Here is a 24,574-nt window from a genome sequence, read left to right as displayed (position 1 = left end):
AGGGGAGATAGAGATGGAGGGAGGGGAGATAGAGATAGAGAGAGAGAGACACTTGCAGTACTTGGGAAGCTTACTCCTGCTGCAGGTGAGGGCCTAGGGCTTGAACCTGGGTCTTTGCACACTGTAACGTATGTGTTGAACTGAATACACCCCCTTTGTAGTGACTTAAAAGATTTATTCTTGCTTGTTAATAAGAAACTGAGAAAGAGCTAGAACATCACTTGTGTGTGATGCTGGGGATTTAACTTTATGCTGTCAACCCATTGCTTTACCACCCTCTGTGCCACCCTTTGGTCCTGGGCTACTGACTTAGTAATTTGAACAAAAAAGACTGATAGTCATTGAGAGTCATTTACTAGTGGACAAAGTCACATGGCCATGGTGTTTGTGTGCAGTAACTAACATCCTAAAACTGTCACAGTTTTAGGAGTGCAAAACTATCACAGCATTTATTGTAATCTATAAGAGTTTTCTCACCTCACTTGTAGTAACAAAAGATAATTTGATCTGTAGGATATGTTTAATAATAAGTATTTAAAAGTGCTTTCATCTAGATTGTTTTCTTAAGTCAAGATAATTTAATTTTATTGGCTATTTGTAAAAATAAGGAGAAGAAGCATGAATAAAGAGTTTTAGTAAAGTATTACAATAATAAAATCACGCAGGATGTTAACATTATTTTGAATTAAAGTTTACTTTCTGATTCCCATGCAGCTTCCTCCATACAATGGGACAATTCTGTGTGGTGCACAGGCTGCCGATGAACTACTTGATGGTAAGCTAGTTTTCTCAGCGGCTTTCTGAAGTGAGTGCTCCTTTTGCTGACTGGGCAGGCTACCTGGAAGTGTCTGTTAACACTTTTAAGTTAACCTTTCCAAATTACTTGTGTTTTTTTTGTTTGTTTGTTTGTTTTTGTAAGCTATATTATATTTCATCTCAACATCTTGGCTTTATGTGCTTTTATTCTTTGGAGCAGGAGAGGGTGAAGGTGACTGGGACCTCTCAAGTATGATTTCATGAAAGATTGATTATTTATTTTAATTAGAGAGAAACACAGAAAGGCATACAGAGAGAGACCAGAGCACTGCTCAGCTTTGGCTTATGTTGGTGCTGGGAACTGAACCTGGAATTTCAGAGCTTCAGGCATGAAAGTCTTTTTTGCAGAACTATTATGCTGTCTCTCCGGTCCTTCATGAGGGTTTTTAGATTAACAAAATATTATTTGCTTTTTAATCTTTTGTTTTAATTCCTACCTCTGGAAATCTCCCATAGCTACCCAAAGAGTAGAAAATAAGTGTGAACATCTGTTTTTTCATGTCCCAAAATTAAATGTAAATTTATAGTTATTGTTTTAGCAAGTCACTTATTCAACCCAGTAGAGTGGCATAGCTTAAGCTTTCAGTGTTCAGGGAGAAAATAATGGCTGATATTTTAAATAATATCTGTAACTATGATTTTTTTTTCTTGGGGGGAGGTGTTATTTTTTAAAGTATGGGATACTTACAGTTTTCTCTTTCTACAGGACCAGAATACCAGAGGATTGAATTTGGTGTTAATGAAGTGATAGAAACCAATGATACTTTGCCGAGAACTCATAACTACAGTATTTCAAGCACATTGAATCCTCAGGCCCCAGAATTTATTCTTAGCTGCACAACTTCCAAAAAGACCCCTGATGACCTAGATAAAGATGTGAACTACAGCTCCATTGACTGCCAGTACCCAGACTCCAGCCTTGCTTTGGATAGCAGTTCTAATGTGGAGGTAGAAGTGTCGGAAAATGATGGCGTCTCGGGTGGTTTAGGACAAAGGGAGCGGAAAAAGAAGAAAAAACGGCCACCTGGATATTACAGTTACTTGAAAGATGGCAGTGAGGGTAGTGTTTCCACAGAAACCCTGGTCAATGGCCACGCCAATTCAGCAGTCCCGAACAGCATAGGCACAGAGGATGCTGAGTTGATGGGTGACATGCCTCCGTCAGTGTCACCCAGGACTTGTAGTAGCCCTCAGGACTCCATGGACTTTGTCAGTGACACTGTACCAGGAGGTTCTTTCTCTGAATCCATAGACAGCAATGGAAGGACTGCAGGGCAGCCTGAGGGCTGCCCAGGGGCTGCCTCTGAACAACCCTGCCTTCCTGCAGAGACTGGCAGGGACAGCCTGCTGAGGACAGCTGTGGCTCAGCCTTTCCTTGGGACCGATACTACTGAAAACCTTGGAGTTGCTAATGGACAAATACTTGAATCCTCAGAGGAGGACTCAGCTACTAATGGGGTAGAGTTCCACCCAGTGGAGAGTACTGACTTGGACCCAGCCAAAGCTGAGAGTGCTTCCCCTTCTGCTGAGGCTCAGGCCTTTGCAGTAGGGGCCGTGTCTGGCAGTCAACCTGCCAAATCCTGGGCCAGTCTGTTTCACGATTCTAAGCCCTCTTCCTCCTTACCTGTGGCCTCTGTGGAAACTAAGTGTTCTCCTCCTGCCACATCTCCCATTGTCTCTGAAAAGCAGGTTGAAGTCAAAGAAGGGCTTGTTCCAGTTTCAGAGGATCCTGTAGCCATAAAGATTGCAGGTATAGTTCAAAAGGTCCAGGTCGAATGTGAAGATGGGAATAAGCCTCATCACCTGAGGGATGAGAAGTTTGAGACAATTGAGGCTTTACAGATTGGTGGCATATTGTTACCTAGAGCAGTAGTAGTAGACTACCTGGGTGTTAATAGGAATTTCTGAAGAATGCTTGTGCCTTAGTTGTTACCTAGGAAAACAATACATGTGTACAACAGCAGGGAGAGTTTTGTCTTTTCATGTTAAGTGAGAAAAAAAAAAACTGTCTATTTCCATTCCTTTTATATTGATAAGTTTCTACTACCTGCCTTTTAGAGGAAATTTTGCTCAATTTTTGTTACAATAATGGCTTTTTCCTATCTGTTGCAGAGCTTTTGTTCACTCTGGTATAACAATCTTTAATATATATTCATTTCATACTGTTTCTTCACTCACTAATTTGGTTTGAGTGATATTTTAAATTACTATTTTTTAAGTTCTACTAAAGTTAGCTCTGGATATGAAAAGAAAATTGGTAATAGTTTGATGCAATAGTTTGTTATCAAGTGCTAAAGCTCAAAAACAGTCCTAATTCACAGTGGTAATATAAAGGAACATAATCAGCAGCAGCTTTAAAGTGGGAGTCAGAAAGGCCAGGGGTGTATATAGGTCAGTATATATCTAAGAAGCCAAAGCTGTTTCTATAAGTTTTGTTATACCAAGAAGTTGAGTTAAAAATATTTTTAGGGTAGTAGCGCAGCGGGTTAAGCATATGTGGTGCTAAACGCAAGGACGGGCGTAAGGATCCCGATTCGAGCCCCTGGCTCCCCACCTGCAGGGGAGTCGCTTCACAAGCAGTGAAGCAGGTCTTCAGATGTCTGTCTTTCTTTCCCCCTCTCTGTCTTCCCCATCTCTCTCCATTTCTCTCTGTCCTATCCAACAATGATGACATCAGTAACAACAATAGTAACTACAACAGTAAAACAAGGGCAACAAAAGAGAATAAATAAATATTTTAAAAAGAAAAGAAACCTTTAAAAAACATTTAAAATATTTAAAACATTCTAGTGACTGGGGCTGGGCAGAGGCTCCCCTGGTTGAGCACACACATTGCCATGTGCAAGGACCCAGGCTCAATCCACCTGTCACACAGGTATAAGCTACATAGGGCTAAAAGGGTGGTCTGGCAAGATTTGTAGAACCTGACTATCCTGTTAGATTTTTTTTTTTTTAAATTTATTTCTTTATTGGGGAATTAATGTTTTACATTCAATAGTAAATACAATAGTTTGTACATGCATAACATTCCCCAGTTTCCCATTTAACTGTTAGATGTTTTTTACACATGAATTATACTACCACTCACCCTCCCCATGCCTGTGCCCTGCGTAGCTTATACCTGTGTGATAAGTGGATGTAGAACCTGAGGAGTAGTACAGGTCACCTGGTGTGTGTTCCCTGGTCTTTGCTCTTAATTGGCTTTCCTAGGGGAGCCTCCTGCTAGTTTTTTCACTACATGATAAAAATAAAACCCCAGCTGTTTTCTAACAAGCCTAAATAGAAATATTTGCCATAACCATCAGTGCTAACCTCCACATATTTAATTGATCCCACATTCCTGTTTCCTAGGTCTTTAGCGTATGTCACCACTATCTAAGGAATAAGATCAGAAAGGAACAGGGCAGCTCTTACCAGAAAGATATTTGCACAGGAATGTGGTGAGCAAGTGATGAGAATGTTGGCATAGCCAATCATTTCAAGATTTGTTTGTTGGTTGATTGGGGCAGAGGGTGGGTTGAGAGAACCAGTGCTTCACTCTGGCATGTATGCTGCCAGGGGTCAACTCGGGACCTCATGCTTGTGAGTCCAATAATTTATCCACTGTGTTACATCCTGGGATGCAGTGAGGTATTTTAATTTATGAAATCATTAAGGGAGACCAGAATTGACCAGTGTCTCTTTTATTTTCCAATTCTGTGAACTTACTAGTTTACTTACATGAATATTGTACCAGAAAACTATTTTCAAGAATATTAGACTTTAAAAGGGAGCTATTTCTTTGTCTAATAAGTATCTAGAGTATCCTTTAGTCCATGTTTTTGCCTCTTAACACATGGCTACATCTCTTAGTGCTTTAATGTTTTGTTACTTGCAGTTATCAAGCAAACCACTAGGTGGTGCTAAGTACTGTCTTAAGTCCCTGAAAGCTTAACTTCATGCTTCTTAAAGTAAGCAAATCAGGAATCATGACCAGAGCTGCCATGATTCAAGGGCAGGGTGTATGTAGAGGCCAAGGGCTTATATTTAGCCTGTATGCATTGTCTCCTACATAATAGTGGCTTTTCATTTGGATGTATTCTTATCCAGAGGGTTCAGTGTTAAAATCTCAGGGTTTGCCAAACAGGTAGCTTAGTTATGAACACAGAAGGAGATGTGTTTTCTAGTGGAGCTTTATGCAGTTGGCTCTTGATATTTTTCATGGTTGCCATTTGAGAATTAGAAATGATTGTAAAAGAATTAACAAGATATAAATTCAGAGTACTTTTGATCACATAAAATCAAGTTTTCGCATCTAAAAATGTTGATGTGGAAAGGAAATTTCAAACTTGTATGTCTTTGGATATGTGCTTTATTGAAGTAATTTTTAGTCCTTGAGTAGCACATAAATTTGTTTCATTATTATTCATTAGATGCCATTCTTTGTTTTATCAGGGAAAAATCATAATTTATGAGATAGTTGCTTTCACATGGTCATGTCACTAACTTCTTGTATGTTTCTTCACTTTTTCAGAGTTATTGGAGAATGTAACCCTAGTACATAAACCAGTATCGTTGCAACCACGTGGGCTGATCAATAAAGGAAACTGGTGCTACATTAATGCTGTATCCTCCTCAGATGTGGGCCCCAGGGCTGACTGTCAGCAGTTTTCTCTTCTCTGGGTGTAGTTAGTTTAGTGCAGCTTCTACATTTTGAATAAAAAAAATGTGGCTGCTAAACTGTAGTCTCTTCTTATACATAGGATTTTTTTCTTGGTATCCTTCAACCCCAGATAACTTACTGATCTGTAAATGACAGACTCAGGCAAATTTTATTCTTAAAGCAGTCGAGAGTAACCATTTACAACAGCAAATTGTATTGTAGTTGATTTGCTGCTCTTGGTTGACTCAATTTCTTATAGGTGAACTGCTAATTTACTACCAGTAAACCCATACTTCTATATTGTCAACAGTATCCTCAAGATTATTTATCTTTTTGCGTGTTTACATATCCTAAGTCTTCTAGTATCTTTATTTGGTTTTACATGCTCTTGTTTTTAATATGATTTTTGGAATTGGGAGTGTGTTTTATTTCCTTTACACTTCTTTACTGCCAATGATTAGACACTGCAGGCATTGGTTGCTTGCCCTCCAATGTATCACCTGATGAAGTTCATCCCTCTCTATTCAAAAGTGCAGAGACCTTGTACTTCAACACCTATGATAGATAGCTTGTAAGTAAGATGCTCCAAATGTATTAAATAAGTTTTAAAAAATATAGCAAAGTTCTCGATTTCCTGCAAATGTATACTATGATTTAAAAATTTTATTGTTTATGACTTTATATAAAAGTTTACCAGAAATGGAATTTGAGTCTGTTTATGTGTTCTTTAGATTCAATTAACTCTTAACATTTTCTAGATTTTATCACTTCAAGTATACTAAATATTTACATAGAAAATATTTAAGAACTGACTAGCTGTTATAGGACTGGTTACCTAAAATTTACTTCTTTATATAAATTACTGTGCTACTCAGCTATTCAGGTTCTTTAGTAAATTGTGCCTTTTTTTTTTTAATGTGCCACTTAACATTTTTCCCCCCCTCTGTGTTTAGTGTTCGACTAATGAATGAGTTTACTAATATGCCGGTACCTCCAAAATCCAGGCAAGGTGAGTACAAATGAGGGCTACTGGCATGCTATTACATGCTGGGAACTATAAAATCAGGCTAATTGTCTTGGGGTGGAAAAGTGTGTGTGTGTATTTTTAGGTACTGTACTTAAATTGTTCTGTTTGGGGTGTTCTGATAATTTTACTTTCCATCATTTAAGACTTTAATTGTGAAAGTTCATGTTATGCTTATATTGCAGCTCTTGGAGACAAAATCATGAGGGATATTCGCCCTGGAGCTGCCTTTGAGCCCACTTACATTTATAGACTCCTGACTGTTATCAAGTCAAGCCTGTCTGAAAAGGTTTGGGACAACTCTAATGTGGTTAAAGTGTTGCCTTTGCTGTGATTTGTAGGTTTAGTTCATTGTTTGGATGAAGTTAAGAATGTGATATAATCAAGAGTCATTCAAGTCCTTAACTGTACACTAATTACTTTGGCAGGTCTGTCTGAGTGTTAGTTACTTAACCCTCTGAGTTAAGTTTGACTCTTACATCCTTGTTACAGTTGAGAAAAGTAGAAGCACTAGACAAGGCTTCATAGCTAAGAAATGGCAGAGTCTGGTGTCAGGGCCAGCTGCCTAACCATATTCGATACTGCCTTTCAGGTAGATTAGGAGAGATAGGTCTGAAAAAGTGGCAGCTTTCAGAATAGCTGCTGTCTTCATCATACATACACTCACCTCATGTCCATACCTTTCTGATCTCCCACTTTTTCTCTTATGATTTATTGCTAAAGGCATGGACCAAAGACCAAGACTTCTGACTACTGTTGAGTGAAGCAGGAATGCTTTACATAGTTCAGGTTATTCCCAAACTGCCTTACAGAGTTAGTGATGAATCAGTGCGACCATTTGAAATGATACGTAGGGGAATTATTTTTTAAAGATTTTATTTATTTATGAGAAAGATAGGAGAGAGAGAGCCAGACATCACTGGTACATGTGCTGCTGGGGATCGAACTCAGGACCTCATGCTTAGAGTCCAGTGCCTTAGCCACTGTGCCACCTCCCGGACCACCATAGGGAAACTATTTAGAGAAAAGAATTGAGAAGATTCCATTACAAGTGAGTAAAGTAATATTCAAGCCATTGTGTTTTGAAGAAGGATGAATTCCCAGAACAGTGCTGGCAGGACTCCTTCAGCAGCTTTTTAACTATTTATGATGTTGCATTTGGTGTTAGCTTGAAAGTAATGTGTTAAGGAGGCAGAAATGAAATAAAATGGGCCCTTTGCCCTCAAAGAACTCACTATCAGGAGGAAAATAGGCTACAGAATTCAGGAAAAAGATAAAAGAAATGCTAAGATAAATTCATTTCAACAGTGTTGGATGCCAGGGGAGGGCAACCCAGCTAAGTTGGAAACAGATAAAAGTGGTAAGACTTGGATTTTCCTTACTACAGTCTCTATAGGAATCTAATCAGGTTGGTTCATGGACCTAAATTCTTTTGAATTTACCTTAACATTGGTTGTGTGGTAATCTCCACAGACACACTCAGGCTAGATAATTTTCTTGGAAAGCTCACTGTTTTCCTTATGGTGCTACTGTGTAAGAAAGTGCAAGGAACGATACAGCAAGTTAGCATAGGAAAACACAGGGAACCTGGGAGATTTCTAACATTTTTACGTGGTTGCACTTACTCTTCCAGCAGGAAATTATGTCAGTGAAGAGTGCCTGTTATCTACTTGGTAGCCAAAGGTTTCATTAAGTGCTTATCGTGTTATATAGATATTTAACATAAAATAACTGTTTGTATACTTTAGGCACAGTTCCTTATCTATTCTGAAAATTGTTTTATCCCTCCTCAAATCCAAATTCCCAGGGACCAGCCAAGGAACAGCCCAGCAATCAGATCCAGCAACTTAGGCCTGTTGTCTTAACTGTTGTCGTAACTCTTTTCTGCACCAACAAGCTTGTAACACACCCAACACTAGACAGCTGTTCACTGCTACAGTTCCATTTGAAGCTAACAAGAATTTCCATTCCCTTCAATATGTGATACTGTTCCAGAAAATTAAAATATGAACTAACCCGGATTAGTTATTTTTAAAAATCGGTGTCCAGTTATAAAGCATATAGGTGGCCATATAACTTCTCTCTGATTTTGCTGATATGTGTATAAAACAATGATAACAATCGCTTTCATATATAATTTGTGTCTTTCCCCCTCTAGTTCCCCATCAACAATAAAAGAGTCTTTGTGAATGACTACTAGGGTCATGTGCAGTGAGGTGGCCCAGAAATTCTAATGCTTCTTCTATTTCATCTAAAGAGAATAAATGCAACTAACATATATATTTGTAGGAAATTCTCACTAGATGGAGTGTTTAGTTCCATCTTCCACCCAGCTATCTGAAAGAAAACACCATTTTTCTGAGAACTACTGAGTCTTGCTGAAAATTGACAAGGATGGGGGTAGGGCTGTAGCACAGCAGGTTAAGCGCACATGACGTGAAACTCGAGGACGGCTCTAGGATCCCGGTTCGAGCCCCCGGCTCCCCACCTGCAGAGGAGTCACTTCATAGGCAGTGAAGCGGTTCTGCAGGTGTCTTTCTCTCCCCTTCTCTGTCTTCCCCTCCTTTCTCCGTTTCTCTCTGTCCTATCCAGCAACAACATCAATAACAACAATAATAGTAACCACAACAATGACCAAAAAAAGGGGCAACAAAAGAAAATTGACAAGGATGCATAGTTTGAATATGCAGATTTTGCTTCCTGCAGGTCTTGGATAGTAATGTGGTCATGTTCACTATTCAGGGTCGACAAGAGGATGCTGAGGAATACTTGGGTTTCATTCTAAATGGACTTCATGAAGAAATGTTAAACCTAAAGAAACTTCTCTCACCAAATAATGAAAGTAGGTTACAACACATGTACTTATCAGAATGTATGAGAACATTTTCTTAAGAGTTAAAATATTTTAAATTATTTTTTTTTAACGAAAGAGATGAAAACAGACTAGAGCACTGCTCCAGCTTTGGTTTATATTAATGTTGGAGATTATACCTAGGACTTCAGAGCCCCAGACAGTTCTTCTCATTACCATTAAATAAGAGCTGGCAGAACAGCACATTGCTTTGCCATGTATGTAACTTAGGTTAAACCCAACCCCCGCCACAATGAAGGACGCTTCAGTACTGTGGTTTCCTTTCCTTTCTGTCTCGTGTGTGTGTGTGTGTGTGTGTGTGTGTGTGTGTGAGAGAGAGAGAGAGAGAGAGAGATGGAGAAAGAGAGAGTGAGTGAGTGAAGGGGAGGAAATAAGATAAAACAAGCAAGTCAACAAAACAGCAAATTATTTTTAAGCAGATATTGCTTTACCCCACCTCCTCACATTCCCAATCTGTATAATGGCTGGATTTTCTGACAATTGTTAACATGTTGTCAGTGTTTTTTCTTTCTACACAAATGTGCACAGGCATGTATTGTTTTCTCGAATGACTCAAAACTGCAGATGTCATTGCATTCACAGATGCTGAAGCATGCGTCTCCTGAGGACAATGATAATCCTCTGTATAAACAAAGCACCTTATCAGATGAAGAAAACTGACTGTAACTGCACAGTAATACATACTTCCTGAGCTGTCATCATAGTTCTTCAATGTCTCCAAAATGTCTTTAGCAACTTATGCAAGCAGGAGTTGGGATCACTCCTGTTGTGTTTGATTGCTATTTCTCTTACTGTAGAACACACCCTAATTTTATTTTTGCGCATAATTACAAATCTGTGTAGCTGCTGGTTCGTTGTAAATAGTAGCCTAAATAGACCATCTCCTTTTCAGAATTTACTATTTCCAATGGACCCCAAAGCCACTCAGTAAATGAAGAAGAGCCAGAAGAACAAGGCGAAGGAAGTGAGGACGAATGGGAGCAAGTGGGCCCCAGAAATAAAACTTCAGTCACTCGCCAGGCGGATTTTGTCCAGACCCCAATCACTGGCATTTTTGGTGGACACATAAGGTTTATGCTTTTCTGGAATAATTTAGTGTTTGTCTTTTTTAGGGGTTTGATAAGGGAAGGGTGGACAGGTATGAGACTTGTCCCAAGGAAGTTTGAAGTTTGCCTTCATACTCTGTGCTCCTATTACATATCTCTCTCCCTCCCCGCCCCCCTCCTCCCTCCCTCCCCCTCCAGCGCACTGCTCAGCTCTGGCTTTTGGTGGTACAGGAGATTGAACCTGGGACTTCAGAGCCTCAGGGATGAGAGTCTCTTTGTATAACCATTATGCTGTCTACCCCCTCCCCTTTTGTACTTCTTGATGCCTTTTTCCCTGATCTTCTCCCTGATCCCCAAACAGTCACCTCCCTGTCATGGGTCTCCAAACATCCTGTGAACACTACAGTGAGCTCCTTGCTTCCTTCACCCACACTACATTCCCTTACTCTGATGCACATAGCTAGGCAAAAGGAGAAAAACTAATGGAAAAGCATATTTGGTTAGAAGAAGAAATTCAGGTATCTGGGAAGAACCAGTTGAACTCTAACATTAAGGGAACATAGCAGGAGGTTCTTAGAGGGACAGAGGACGTGTGGCCAAGGCTAGGATCCTTGAGAACTACTTCTGCCACCGTTAAGCCAGCAGCTTTTGTTCATCCACAGGATCCTTCTGAAAGGTTTCTATTTACTTATATAACTGCCTTTCTGATCTGCTGGGATATGGTTGTGAGTAAAGCTTGTACAGTCTCTGGAGTCAGAGAGGAGCTCAGTAGAGTTCCACTTCTCCCTGAAGGCCTCAAAGCTTAACCAGCAAGGCTGGTTTCAGTGAGATTGTAGCCTTCATTCTTATAGAGAAGCAGCCCTGGTTACTATGTAACTGTAAGAAGTAACACTGTTCAGGACATTGAGAGTTGGCTCCATTATTCTTAAACTGAGCTACTTTGACAGGCAGCTAATCTCAGAAATTCTGCTAGCTGCCTCACAAGCTCATCACTGATGCCATACAGCTCTTGATTTTGAAACTAGTTGTACCACACCATGTGACCTTGAACAAATCATTTTTGTGCTATAGACTTTTAGCTAGCTCCTACATGCTCCACTTCTATTACGAAATCTCAGCATTATGCACATGTTCCAGGAATGCCCAGGCCAGGCCTCAACCACTACTGCTTAATTTGTTTTCACCTGATTGGATTTTTCAGAATGAGTTGTGCCGGGAGAGCAGACTATAATGCTCTCAGCTGCTCCTTAGTCCAGCAGCTGGGTGTTAGCAATTGTAGATTGCTCTCTTAGAGATGTGACTACGGTTGAAGGACTAGCTCAGATGAAAGTGCCATTAAGAAACAAACAAAAACAGGTAGAATGCCAGAAAGGCATGGCCTCTGATAGCCACCAACCCAAAGATCCCAACTTTACCTAAGAATAACCAGGTAAAAACCAGATATACTTTGTTTTTTGTTTAATATTTTATTTTTGAGAGAGAGAGAGAAACAACAGAGCACTGCTGAGCTCTAGCTTATGATGGTGCAGGGGCTTGAACCTGGGACTTTGGAGCCTCAGGTATGAGAGTCTATTTGTATAATCATTATGCTATTTCACCTGCCCAAAATCAGATATACTGTGGATAAATTGCTAGATTGACTCATGACCCTGTCATGGTCCCAAACCTTTGTGGGTTCTTTGTGTTAAAGTTAGTTATAGGTATTTTGTTTTGAATGATGATAAATTATTTTATCATGAACTATACTGTATGTACAAATGACTATACTATAAACTATTAATCCCCCAATAAAGTTAAGATAAATCAAAGATAAGGTATTCTTTGAATGTAGAAATTATTCCTATGGGTAGCAGCCATCTCTTTTATTAATTTTCTTAGCAATTTGATATTGATTTACAAATTTGCATGTTCAACAGGGGTATAATTCCACACCATTCCCACCACCAGAGTTTCGAATCTGAAGTCGCTCCATTGCAAACCACCACAGTTCTCACAGGGTTGCAGATAGGGGTTAACTGTCATCTCTACAACTACCTGTCTATATGTGTACATATTTGCTCCCCTTTTCTTCCAGGTCCAATCCTCTCTTCCCCTCCAGGCCACACATAACCCTATTACTACATTCAAATATTTCTCTCTTTTTCACCCCCTCTGTCTGGGACCTGATAGAGCTGGAATTCAGAGCCCTCTTGTCCTCTTCCTCCTATTACTTCTCCCCCACTGGGAGTATGGATCAAAGCTGTCTTGGGGGTGCAGAAGGTAGGAGTTCTGGCTTCTGTAATTGATTCTCTGCTGAAATTGGGTGTTAGCAGGTCAATCCATACCCCCAGCCTGTTTCTGTCTTTCCTTAATGAGGTAGGGCTCTGGAGAGGTGAGGTTCCAGGACTCATTGGTGAGGTTGTCTGCAACTTAGTGTCTGGAAGGTGGCAGGACATAAAATGAGACAAAATGGTTAATGAATAGGAACCAAAAAGTAGGAACAGGGCAGATGAGATTGGGACTCTTAGGGCAGAAGAAAGCTCAGATCCATTTTAGGCTGTTTCTAGGGGTCTACAACCATGGTAGTTTTTACTTGACTGATAGCTTAGCATAAAGTTGGATAAAATCATTGTCTGAGAAGATTGTGTCAGAATAGAGAAAAGGACTAGAGTTGGATTAGGGCAGAGAGTAGCTCCCATTCTTGAAAAAATTCTGTGGATAGAATTAACTTATCTCCATCCACCCGATCCAGGGCATGCATATATATATATATATATATATATATATATATATATATATATTTAGTACCAGAGCCTGTGTAACCTCTAAGCCCCTATTGGTTTGAGTTCATCCGTAGCTCATGATCACAACTGGGAACATTGCAGGCAGTAGCAGCCATCTTTAAGCATAGTTCTTTATTTAGATCAGTTAAAATATTTTTTCTTAAACTTGTTTCTTTTTCCCCAGCTTCCCCCTCCAAAAAAAAAAAAAAAAAAAAAAAAAAGGCCAACATCTTCCTCTTCCAAGACCTTTCCTGCCTTATCTTTGCTTATCTTTGGTCTAATCCAAGCCCTCTTGAGTCAAATGATCACTTCTTGATCTCGATATCTATCTATCTATCTATCTCCCCCTTCTCTCTCTCTCTCTCTGTTTAGTGACTTGATCCCCACTGTTCTGCTCTGGAGCCATGGAAATGGTTATGATTATCACTGCTAAATCTTTGCACCTTAAAAGTGTGAAGAGCTACTTTTTTAGATTGTGCTGGGCTCACAACTAATGGAAACTGTAACCTGGGCAGAATAGCATCAGCTTTGAAAGTTTTCACTTTTGACTCCTTTTGTAAATGAATCGCTCAGACTGCAGAAATAGAATCACTGCTGAACTAGAATGTTTCCCAGTTGAGGCTAAAAGAGATGGTCCAGTCTTCACTCAGAAAAACTTAGAAAAAGAAAAATGAAATGAAAAAAACAGCTAAACAAGGTTAAGCTGGCTCCCTCCTTTCTTGGGGTGGTAGCTTTGCTTCCTGGAATGTTAACTGTTTTTTATTACACACACCCTATTTCTCTTCTTTTGTAAGTTTTTATAGGGGAAAATGCCATAAAAATTCTGTTTACCTTGGGGCTTCCTCTGTTTTACTAGAGTAGGCCTAGATACTTGGAGAAAATGAATAGTCAGCATTTTGAGGCTGTGGCAAGATAGTCACACTCACTGTGTATTGAGAACTTGTGGAGTTGAAGGATTTGAAAGATGAGATGTATTTTCTTCTAGAACACTTGAGCTGAGAAAATGATTTAGTTGCTAGAAATACTTAGTATGCAGCATTCAGCTGAGTTATTTTTATTTTTATTTATTTATTTATTTTTTAATTTTTTTTTTATTTAAGAAAGGATTAATTAACAAAACCATAGGGTAGGAGGGGTACAACTCCACACAATTCCCACCGCCCAATCTCCATATCCCACCCCCTCCCCAGTAGCTTTCCCATTCTCTATCCCTCTGGGAGCATGGACCCAGGGTCATTGAGGGTTTCAGAAGGTAGAAGGTCTGGCTTCTGTAATTGCTTCCCCGCTGAACATGGGTGTTGACTGGTCGGTCCATACTCCCAGTCTGCCTCTCTCTTTCCCTAGTAGGGTGGGTCTCTGGGGAAGCTGAGCTCCAGGACACATTGATGGGGTCTTCAATCCAGGGAAGTCTGGCTAGCTGAGTTATTTTTAAATTTAGTATATTTTTGGCTTTTCTGTTTTCTGGTTTTCTGAAAGTAATACTGAATAATTTTCTTTTTGGTGTTTATTCTTCTGTTGAATAATATTGGGGAAAGTGGAAAAGAGTGGTCTCTTCAGTTTTTTGTTTTTATTTTCAATTCTCAGGTCTGTGGTTTACCAGCAGAGTTCAAAAGAATCTGCCACTTTGCAGCCATTTTTCACATTGCAGCTGGATATCCAGTCTGACAAGATTCGCACAGTCCAGGATGCATTGGAAAGCTTGGTGGCAAGAGAATCTGTCCAAGGTTACACCACAAAAACCAGACAAGAGGTATATTCACAGTTGATCTTGAAAAGCCAAGGCACTCTGGTGTGAGAAGGACACAGGATTAGGAGGAGAAATGGATTTGAGCTCTGCCTCTTAAATCAGTGACTTAGCTTTTCTATACGGAACATTTTCCCACTTTCAGAACGCAGTAGTTGAAAGGGATGATCCCAATAACTTCCTTTAACTTAAATCAGCGTAACACAAGGTGCAACACAACATGCAGTCTTTGGGGTTATTTATCCTGTGTTATATTAAATCTTCTGGCAGTCTGATCACAACTCACTACCACTTCTAAATGAGCTGAATAGCTTATTTGCATCACTGATACAACACAGCACAATTGCATGAAGTTAGTATAAATAGAGGTTCTATTATTTGCTTATGGAGGGGGGGCACACACCAAAGCATTGCTCTCGCACATGTGATGCTAGGGATCAAACTTGGGACCTCATGCTTGAGAGACTAATGCTTTATCCACTGCACCACCTCCCTTGTTGCTTAAAGAGATTCTAAACATACCTTTTTTATTTGGTTATAGATCTTCAAGGACATTGAAAAACATAAAGTAATTGTTCTGATGGCTATTACCCTTTAGCTTGGTCTGGAAAAGACAGTCTTTCAGTACTTACAAGTCAAGCGAAGCACATTATTGCTCAGTGGGGTGCTTATCAGCCTAGCCAGGAGATATGGATAACGTTCCACTCTTTGGGGGCTCATCAGCTCGTATTACCCAGATGTGCCCTTTTATGCCTGTTTGATATTGGGCTGTTAGAAAAGTCATGATGCATTTTTGCATAGAAAAGTTCGTTATGACATTCCCAATAACCCAGTATATTTTATAGTAGAAGATGCTTTCTCTGTTGTATACCCTTGATTATGGCAGCAAGAATAGACTCTGCTCTGAGGGATGGGTGAGGAGAGGCTTCAACTTGTCTTTGGACTACCAAGGAAGGAAAGCTTCCATTATGAAGTGTCTGTTCCTCCTTCTTTTTTGTTCCTGTTGCAATGAAATGTAGATGTTGGGGAGGAAATAAGGTGGAACTTTGATTTGGGTTGACCTAGAGGAGTTGCTGGTCTATTGTTTGAGAATGTTGGAAGGGGGGGGGGGAGATATATTGGGTCATTGGAAAAGCCATGGTGTATTTTTTCCTGTTTTTCTATACAAAAAAAAAAAAGCATCAGGACTTTCCCAGCAATCCAGTATTACAAATAACAGTTGAGGAAATGACTCAAAGAAGTGGCATTAGTGGAGCCTCAAAGATGAAAAAGAACGATGCTCACTGTTCTAGTTCTGTGATTGTGGACAGTACATAATTAGATAAGACAGAATAGTCAGAAAAGCAGATGTTTAAGGATTAGTCAGGGATATCTGTAAAGAGCAAATAGCACATTTTTGGAATGTGTTTTTTTTTTTTTAATTTATTTTTATTAGCAATTGCTCAGCTCAAGCTATTGGTGATGCCAGGGAACAAACCTAGAACTCTTACATGCAGGCTGTGTAATTCTATGTTACCATCCCAGCCTTTAGATGTGATTTTTTTTTTTTAAAGTTTACTTTTAAAAAATCAATTATATTGTGATTTTGGGCCAGATGCCCTTTTCCCCCTTCCCAGTGGGAATACACAAATTCCATGGGAAAATAGGACTATATAGGAAATGTTCTAATCTTGTTAAATGATTAGAAAGTACCTTGATTTGTCTGGAAATTAAAAATACACATTTAAGAATTTCAGACTAGCTACTGAAGGACTGCTAGAAAGTTTGGACAGAAGCTCATAGAAATCTCCCAAGGGCAGTCTGGCAGTAGCACAGTGGGTTAAGCACTGGTGGCATAAAGCACAAGGACAGGAGTAAGGGTCCTTGCTCGAGCCCCTGGCTCCCCACCTGCAGGGGAGTCGCTTCACAGGCGGTGAAGCAGGTCTGCAGGTGTCTGTCTTTCTCTCCCCCTCTCTGTTTTCCCCATCTCTCTCCATTTCTCTCTGTCCTATCCAATAACAATGGTATAAATAACAACAATAAAAACTACAACAATAAAACAAGGGAAATAAATAAAAAGAAATCTCCCAGAGACCCTTGAGCATAGGTCTCTCAAATTGCAAGTGAGGGTTCTGGGATCTTTAGGCATTATCTCTGGGTTTGATTGTTGAGTTTTCATACTTTGCACTCAACTCACAAGTTCTAGGGGCACTGAAAAGACACATAGAGAACTACTGGTGGCTTCCATTCCTGGGCTCCTAATCCAGGACATAGAAGGCTCCATAGGTTTAATAAACCCAGACTATGGCCACTCCTGTGATACCTTCCCAAAGTTCCTTAAATATCCCTAATCATATCCATATATACATCTGCAAAGGATCCCTTAGTCTTCTCTATATAAATCAAGGAAGAGCAGAAGTTTACTAATACAGAGAACAGTCAAAGAAATTTAGAGTTGTTTGTAAAGTTACTTTTTTGTTTGTTTTTTAACTAGAGCACTGGTCAACTCTAGCTTATGGTGGTGTTGGAGATTGAATCTGGGAGCCTCAGGCATGAAAATCTTTTTGCATAACCCTTATGCTACCTCAGCAGTTCCTTGAAGTTTCATTTTAATGAAAAGCAATGTTAATTATCTGTGAAAGCAATGAAGGGCATATTAAGTTGCTAAACCTGAAACTTATTAAGCTAATAATTAGAGTGAATAGCTTTAGGGACATTTAAAATACTTAATTCAAAGCTTATTGGTCTCCATTTTATCAATGCTAGGAAGTTATTTTAAAAACAAATGAACACACATATAACAAAAGGCATTATGAAGCTAACTTTTGCCCTTTTTTTTTATTATCTTTATTCATTGGATAGAGACAGCCAGAAATCAAGAGGGAGGGGAATAATAGGGAGAGAGACAAAGAGACACCTGCAGCCCTCCTTCACCACTCATAAAGCTTCCCCCCTGCAGGTAGGGACCAGGGGTTTGAACCTGGGTCCTTGCTCGTTGTAATACATGCGCTCAACCAGGTGTGCCACCACCCGACCCCCAGCTTTTGCCTTTTTATGTATATTAATATGACAAAACAGTGTCAACTGGAATTAACAGATGGGCTGACCCAATTTATAGGAAACACTTCTCTAAAAAGAATTTAGCTTTCTAAAAATGAGAACATTCTAAGAACCACTGTCAGAGATTGTAAGGAGTGGAAATTAGAGGAGGTCACTAGGAGAAAGTGGTGATGGCATTTGCTCCTTGAGTGAGATGAACTGTATGTCCTGCTGTTTTGTGTCTTAGGTTGAGATAAGTCGGAGAGTGACTCTGGAAAAACTCCCTCCTGTTCTTGTGCTGCACCTAAAACGATTTGTTTATGAGAAGGCTGGCGGATGCCAGAAGCTTATCAAAAACATTGAGTATCCTGTAGACTTGGAAATTAGTAAAGGTAAGAAGTTGGGGCCGGGCACTGGCATTCCTGGTTAAGTGCACATAGTATGAAGAGCGAGACCCTGCTTGAGGATCCTGGTTCAAACCTCCAGCTCCCTACCTGCAGGGGGGTCATTTCACAACCAGTGAAGCAGGTGTACAGATGTCTATCTCTCCCCCTCTCTCGATTTCTCTCTGTCCTATCCAATAAATCGAAAAAATGACATCAATAACTACAACAATAAAAAACAAGGACAACAAAAGGGGAAATAAATAAATATAAATAAAAAAGGAACAAAAAAAGAAGACACCTACAGCACTGCTTCACCACTCACAAGGCTTCCCCCCTGCAGGTGGGGAGTGGGAGTTTGAATCCGGGTCCTCAAACATTGTAACGTGTGCTCAACCCAGTGAGCCACCAACCAGCTCCCGTTTGCTTTTCTTAATCATTTTATGGGATGGGGTAATGATTTATGTTGTTGACACTTTGGGATGGGGGGTGCAGTCAGCTGTTATTTTACACCGTGACACTTATGTCTTCAGTTTGTTCTCAGGAGCTGCCACTTCTAGGTGGGTGGGTTTATCGTTTCCCCCTCCTTTTCAACCTCTCTTTCACATGCACTATTTTTCTAGTCCTAGGAAAGAAATACAGCTAAGAATCATATACTGTAGCATCCCTCCCATTTTGCTTTGGCTATCCCCAGACATAGTCCAACATGGTGGCCATTGATCCTCTCAGTTTTTCCATCACTTCTCCAAAACCATCTGTACTGGCCATGTATTTCTCTCCACAAAATTTTTATGTGCATGCACTTTCTTATGTGCATTTCTTTATCAACTGCAACTCACATGCATTATAGAAAGAGAATGTTATTGGAGACAGGAGGACCCTGTTATGTCATGGTAGGCTCAGAGAAGGGGCTAGTATTGGCTGCCCTGAGACTCCTGTCTTGGGATGTAGGTTCATCTGCAGAGGGGGACCTGCACACATTGAGAATAGGACTTTCAGATGGAGTAGCTGCCATACCTTCTCCTTGGAGAAGCCATTATTCTTGCGAAGTGAAGTTTGTTGTCTGTCTCACATGTTTAATAAAAATATTTTAATACTTAGGTTTCTGGGCCTGTTTACATCATTAAGTGGGAAGCCTTTCCCATTCGTTGTTTATGAATATCAGCTTTTATGGGGTTTCTGGCGTGAGCTTATTAATGGGCTCAGTATATCGGTTGCTCTCTTATTTTGGTCATGTTTAGAACCTCTTATAGGTCTGCTGTCCCTAGGCAGACTCTGCCACTGTGGACCCACCTATTCCAATCTGTGTGTGTGTGTGTGTGTGTGTGTGTGTGTGTACGTGTGTGTGTGTGTGTGTACGTGTGTGTGTGTGTGTGTGTACGTGTGTGTGTACACACGTACACAGAGGGAACTTCAGCACTTCTCCATTTGTGGAGCCCCCTTAGTGCTCTGTTACTCCTGTGTGCTGTTGAAGTTTGAGTCTGAGGCTTTGCACAGGTAAGATGCACCTCCCGTTGGCTGTGTATGTCAGCAGGTTGAACAGCTCATTTTCCTCAGGGCTTATTATCATGAATATAGGGTAGCTTACTTGTGGGACTGTGCTATTCGTGATCTTTCTGTAAGTGCCTTTAGAGATAGGAACTGTTGTTTTGTTTTTCAGAACTGCTTTCTCCAGGGGTTAAAAATAAGAATTTTAAATGCCACAGAACCTATAGGCTATTTGCAGGTAAGTAATTTAGCACATTGTTTTCTTATTAAAGCCATGATAAGAAGGTTCATACTCAGGCATGGTTTGTTTCATTTATTTATTTTCTGTTTTATTGGCTAAGACAGAGAGAAATTGAGAGGGGAGGGGATGATAGACACCTTCAGATCTGCTTCACTGCTTGTGAAGTGATCTCCCTGTAGGTGGGGAGCTAGGGGCTTGAACCGCATGTCCTTGTGTTTTGTACCATGCACGATCAACCCAGTGCACCACCACCACCACCCGGCAGTTTTATTGTAATGTTACCTACCTATAGAAAATAGATCATGCTGACATGCCATGATTCAGGAGATCATTTGGAAATGTGTTTCACCTGAAACTTGATGTTTGGAATTGGAAGAATACATCTTGGCTGTAAGTTGAGTCAACATTGAGACCTTATTTGTTAAACTAAAGAGTTCTGGCAGTTTGCGAATATCTCCTTCCTCTGTATGGTGATGGCACCTGTGAGTGATGGGACTGCAAAATGATCCTGGCATATAGGTGCCCAGCCAGGCTGGTAGCCCACTGCATGTACTTCCACTTTGGGCTCTGTCTGGTGTGTGGAGAGGTAGCATACCTCTTGCAAGGGGGGCAGTGCCACAGAACATTCTCGAAACTGGGGATTCAGAACCTGTCTAATAAACTTGAGTCCTCTGTTCTTTCTCTTTTAGAACGTGAAAAAAGTCTCTTATGTCTTTGACCTTTAATTTCTTTTGATAGATGCTATTTGCTTTTCCGGTTGTTTTTTGTAGCCATTTTTAGTTTTTCTCATTTCTTCTGTGATAGCGTTTGGTGGGAGTGTTTGTGATTTAAATTTAAAGTAGCATTGCTGTTATTTGCCTTCACATCTTTCTGTCTCCAAGATTTTTTTTTTTTTTTGGTCTTACCCCCCCCCCCCGACCCCCCCAGTTTATCGCTAGGGCTTGGTGCCTGCACTACAAATCCACTAAGCTAGTATCTCTGAAAGAGATACTATCCTCATTTAAAAACTATATCAGAAAGGGACTAGCACTGAGCTCAGCATTTGACGTGCCAGAATTTGAACCCATACTCAAGTTTTCACCCCTCTTATTGAGTCACCTCTAGCTGCACCATCCACATTTTTATGAAAGAATATGCTGAGACTCAGGAGAAACATGACCACTTTGACCTAAGTAGTTGAGCAGGGATTTTATTTCCTCTCTCCTCAGGACTGTCCTGACCTTGAGTTTAGGTTATTGAATTCTGGATGTGAGTCAGGTTCCTGTGCCAGAAGGTGCTTTTAAAATTAATTAATTAATTGGCGAGACGACCAGTTGAGAGGGAAGGGGGTGATAGAGAGAGACAAACTGCAGCACTGCTTCACTGCTTACAAAGCTTTTCCCCCCTGCAACTGGGGGGACCAGAGGCTTGAATCCCCGTCCTTCTGCATTGTAACATGTATGCTCAACCAGGTGTACCACCACTTGGATCCTGACAGTCTTTTCTTCAACCTGATGAAAAATGTCCTTTGTGTCCTCTCCATTAAGTCAGTCAATACCAGTTCTTCCTAACCTACGCAAAATAAGACACAATGGCACTACCCCCCGCCACCCCCAAGCATCTCCAGATCTTTCCTTGCACTGCTTGGGATGGAAACCCATCTGCAACCTGCCCCCTCTAGACTACAGGGGGGCTTGGGCTCTTCAGAGGGGAAGGCTGAAGGCCAGTGTCTGGGAATTCCTAGTCTTGGAGGAGCTCCAGGGTGAGGGCATGCTTTGCCACCCATCATCCTCACCCACCTGCCACACACAGCCCAGGGCTCACACTTGAGTCACTGTTAACCTGCACTCCTGAACTCTATTCTGGAGCTGTCTCCTGCTGCTGCTCTTCATCCGCTTTTTTTTAATAAATGCAAATTTGTTCATTTATTTGGATATAGACAAATTGAGAGGAATGGGGAGGTGGAGAAATAGAAATAGAAAAGGAGAGACACCCGTAACACTGTTTCACCACTTGTGAAGCTTTCTTCCTGCAGTTGAGGACTAGGGGCTTGAACTCAGGTCCTTGCACACTACAGTGCAAGGTATGGGGTGGCTCACCCCACCCCCTCACTAGGTGTAATGTTGCACTGCTGCTCTTCCTGCAGTCTCCTTCCTAGAATTGAGATTCTGGAGGGGGCAGGCTTCTTCTTGGACTGCCTTGTAATCTCTCCACTGCATCTTCCAACAGGTTGTTCACATCTTTCTTTGACTTCTCGTTTGGTTTATATCATTTAAAAAAAGTAAATAGAGGGAGTCAGGCAGTAGCTCAGAGGATTAAGCACACACGGAGTGAAGCGCAAGGATCCTGGTTTGAGCCCCCAGCTTCCCACCTGTGTGTGTATGTGTGTGGGGGGGTCACTTTTACAAGCAATGAAGCAGGTCTGCAGGTGTCTATCTTTCGCTCCCCCCCTCTCTTCCCCTCCTCTCTACATTTCTCTCTGTCCTATCCAACAGTGATGACATCAGTAACAACAATAATAATAACTTTAACAGTAAACAACAAGGGCAACAAAAGGGAAAAAACAGCCTCCAGGAGCAGTGGATTTGTTGTGTAGGCACTGAGCCCCAGCAATAACCCTGGAGGCAAAAACAAATAAATAAAATTAAAAAAAAAAGTAAATACAAGTGGACTCTGAGAAAAATGACTCTTTTGTAAAACAACATTTCTCCAGATAAAAAAAAAAAAGCGTGGTTGGTGGCCTAGTGAATATAGTATTGGCGTCTCAAACATGAGGTCTTTAGCTTGATCCCTGGTACCACATATACCAGAGTGCTCCACTTCTTTCGTAAATGTTTTTTTTTTAAATAGTAAATGCAGATGGTACTTGACAGTGCACGCACCCCCACCCCACCCCCCGTTAAAGCATTGTGGTAAAGGAATAGTGACTGTTCTGACATCTGCTTATGTGGGTGCTGTCGCATGTTCAAATGGTTATCCACAGGGACTGGGGAAATCCTTGATTGGTCATGTAACATAAGCATACTTCTGCATAGCAAAGCAAATTTATCTATCCTAAGAAAGATTTATTGAAATAAGTAATTGTGCATGTGTATTTCCATTTCCCACTGTTAAAAAATATTTGTCTAAGATTCAGTTCAGTTCACCTTTTTAGCCTCCAAATGGAATTGTCCAGGTCAAAGGCATGAGTGTTTTAGGTCTCATGTCCTTGGCTGACTCTGGAAAAGAGTTTCTTAGTGTATTTTTCCATGTCCTCACTCCCAATTAAGTGTTAAAATGACTGCCAGTTCTTGCCTAAAGGTCTCAAAGATAGGACATTCCCATTTGATCTGTTGTGACATACTAAACATTTTAAAATATTTAAGGTGTGTGTGTGTAGCTTCCTCTTGTAAATTGTTGTAATTTACAACATATGATTATGTGTCTCCCGCTGATGTGTTCTATTAAGAAGTACACTGGGAGGGAGTGAGGTGGGGCCTGCCATCTAGCATACACTGCTTCTTACCGGGCACCTGTGGCCTCTCTTCCAGTGGTCTACCATCATGGCAGCAGTGCCACCGGGGGCCACTATACCACAGACGTCTTCCAAATCGGTCTCAACGGCTGGCTGCGCATCGATGACCAGACAGTCAAGGTGATTAACCAGTACCAGGTGGTGAAGCCCACTGCTGACCGCACAGCCTACCTCCTGTATTACCGCCGAGTGGACCTGCTGTAATCACCGTCTCCTGTGCGACACCCGCTGCTTCTTCTCACTGACTTCCTTCCTCTCTTTAGTGGCTCTTCAGAGAGAAAAATCTTTCTCCTTTTTGCAAAACTGGGCTAGAATGGAGACGCCTTGGGGTCTGTGTACAACATAGTTTGTGTTGACTTCTAACTTCCAAATCAAAATCATTTGGCTGAAACAAGACTGTGTCACTTGATTTAAGAAAATACACCGAAACCCACATTACTGAAATAATGCTGATTTCTGAGTAAGGAAGGGGAACTTGCATTTGATTCCCAAATATGATTGCTTAGTAGAATAAATCCCACACCAGCAACACTTGTAAATTTGTGAAAATGAATTTTATCTTTCCTTAAAAAATAATTTTTTAATTCATCACACTTTCTTCCCCACCCTTTAGTTTTTGATAAATGATAGAAGTGAGCCAGTTATCCATGAAGAAATAATTCTTAACTTCAAAAGGAAAATAAACATGAAAACAAAGTTGCTGGTTCCTAACAGGAAGAATCCATTTTAATGATTGTGCAATGAGATACTGCTTGCCTACATGTTGCAGAGCAAATCTTTGGAGTGAAGATGTCAGTCCACGTGGATGGGTGATTGTAACCTTATTGCCATTAAAAGATTTCAAAATTGCATTCATGCTTCTGTGTACACATAATGAAAGAAATGGGCAAGATAATGAAGATTGAACTTTCCTTAAGTCTGTTCTGTTTACTTCTGCTGTCTGCTCTCTTCTCTAATGCTGCGTCTCTTAATTGTACACAGTTTAGTGATACCTAGAAGTATAAGTGGTCGCCCATCAATAAAAATCACAATGTTGGTTTAGCGA

At 40.6% G+C, this 24,574-nt stretch overlaps 1 protein-coding gene across 3 annotated transcripts in view; it reads left to right on the top strand.

The window, feature by feature from the left end:
- Positions 1-24,574, top strand: part of USP10 (ubiquitin specific peptidase 10) — a 64,915-nt gene extending 40,341 nt beyond the window's left edge. For all 3 annotated transcript variants that reach the window (XM_007531620.2, XM_060185084.1, XM_060185083.1), the window contains 12 exons: positions 715-775; positions 1,523-2,566; positions 5,330-5,421; positions 5,920-6,029; positions 6,412-6,467; positions 6,668-6,771; positions 9,225-9,324; positions 10,247-10,424; positions 14,747-14,912; positions 18,172-18,316; positions 19,968-20,033; positions 23,546-24,574. In XM_007531620.2, coding sequence (XP_007531682.2) covers positions 715-775; positions 1,523-2,566; positions 5,330-5,421; positions 5,920-6,029; positions 6,412-6,467; positions 6,668-6,771; positions 9,225-9,324; positions 10,247-10,424; positions 14,747-14,912; positions 18,172-18,316; positions 19,968-20,033; positions 23,546-23,733 — 2,310 coding nt within the window. In that variant the 3' untranslated portion in view covers positions 23,734-24,574. The remainder of the gene's footprint in view (positions 1-714; positions 776-1,522; positions 2,567-5,329; positions 5,422-5,919; positions 6,030-6,411; positions 6,468-6,667; positions 6,772-9,224; positions 9,325-10,246; positions 10,425-14,746; positions 14,913-18,171; positions 18,317-19,967; positions 20,034-23,545) is intronic.

The sequence above is a fragment of the Erinaceus europaeus genome, chromosome 2 (genome assembly GCF_950295315.1).
Source record: "Erinaceus europaeus chromosome 2, mEriEur2.1, whole genome shotgun sequence".
Taxonomy (NCBI): Eukaryota; Metazoa; Chordata; class Mammalia; order Eulipotyphla; family Erinaceidae; genus Erinaceus; species Erinaceus europaeus.
Note: the sequence above shows the minus strand (reverse complement) of the source record. Positions and strands in the feature narration are given on the sequence as shown.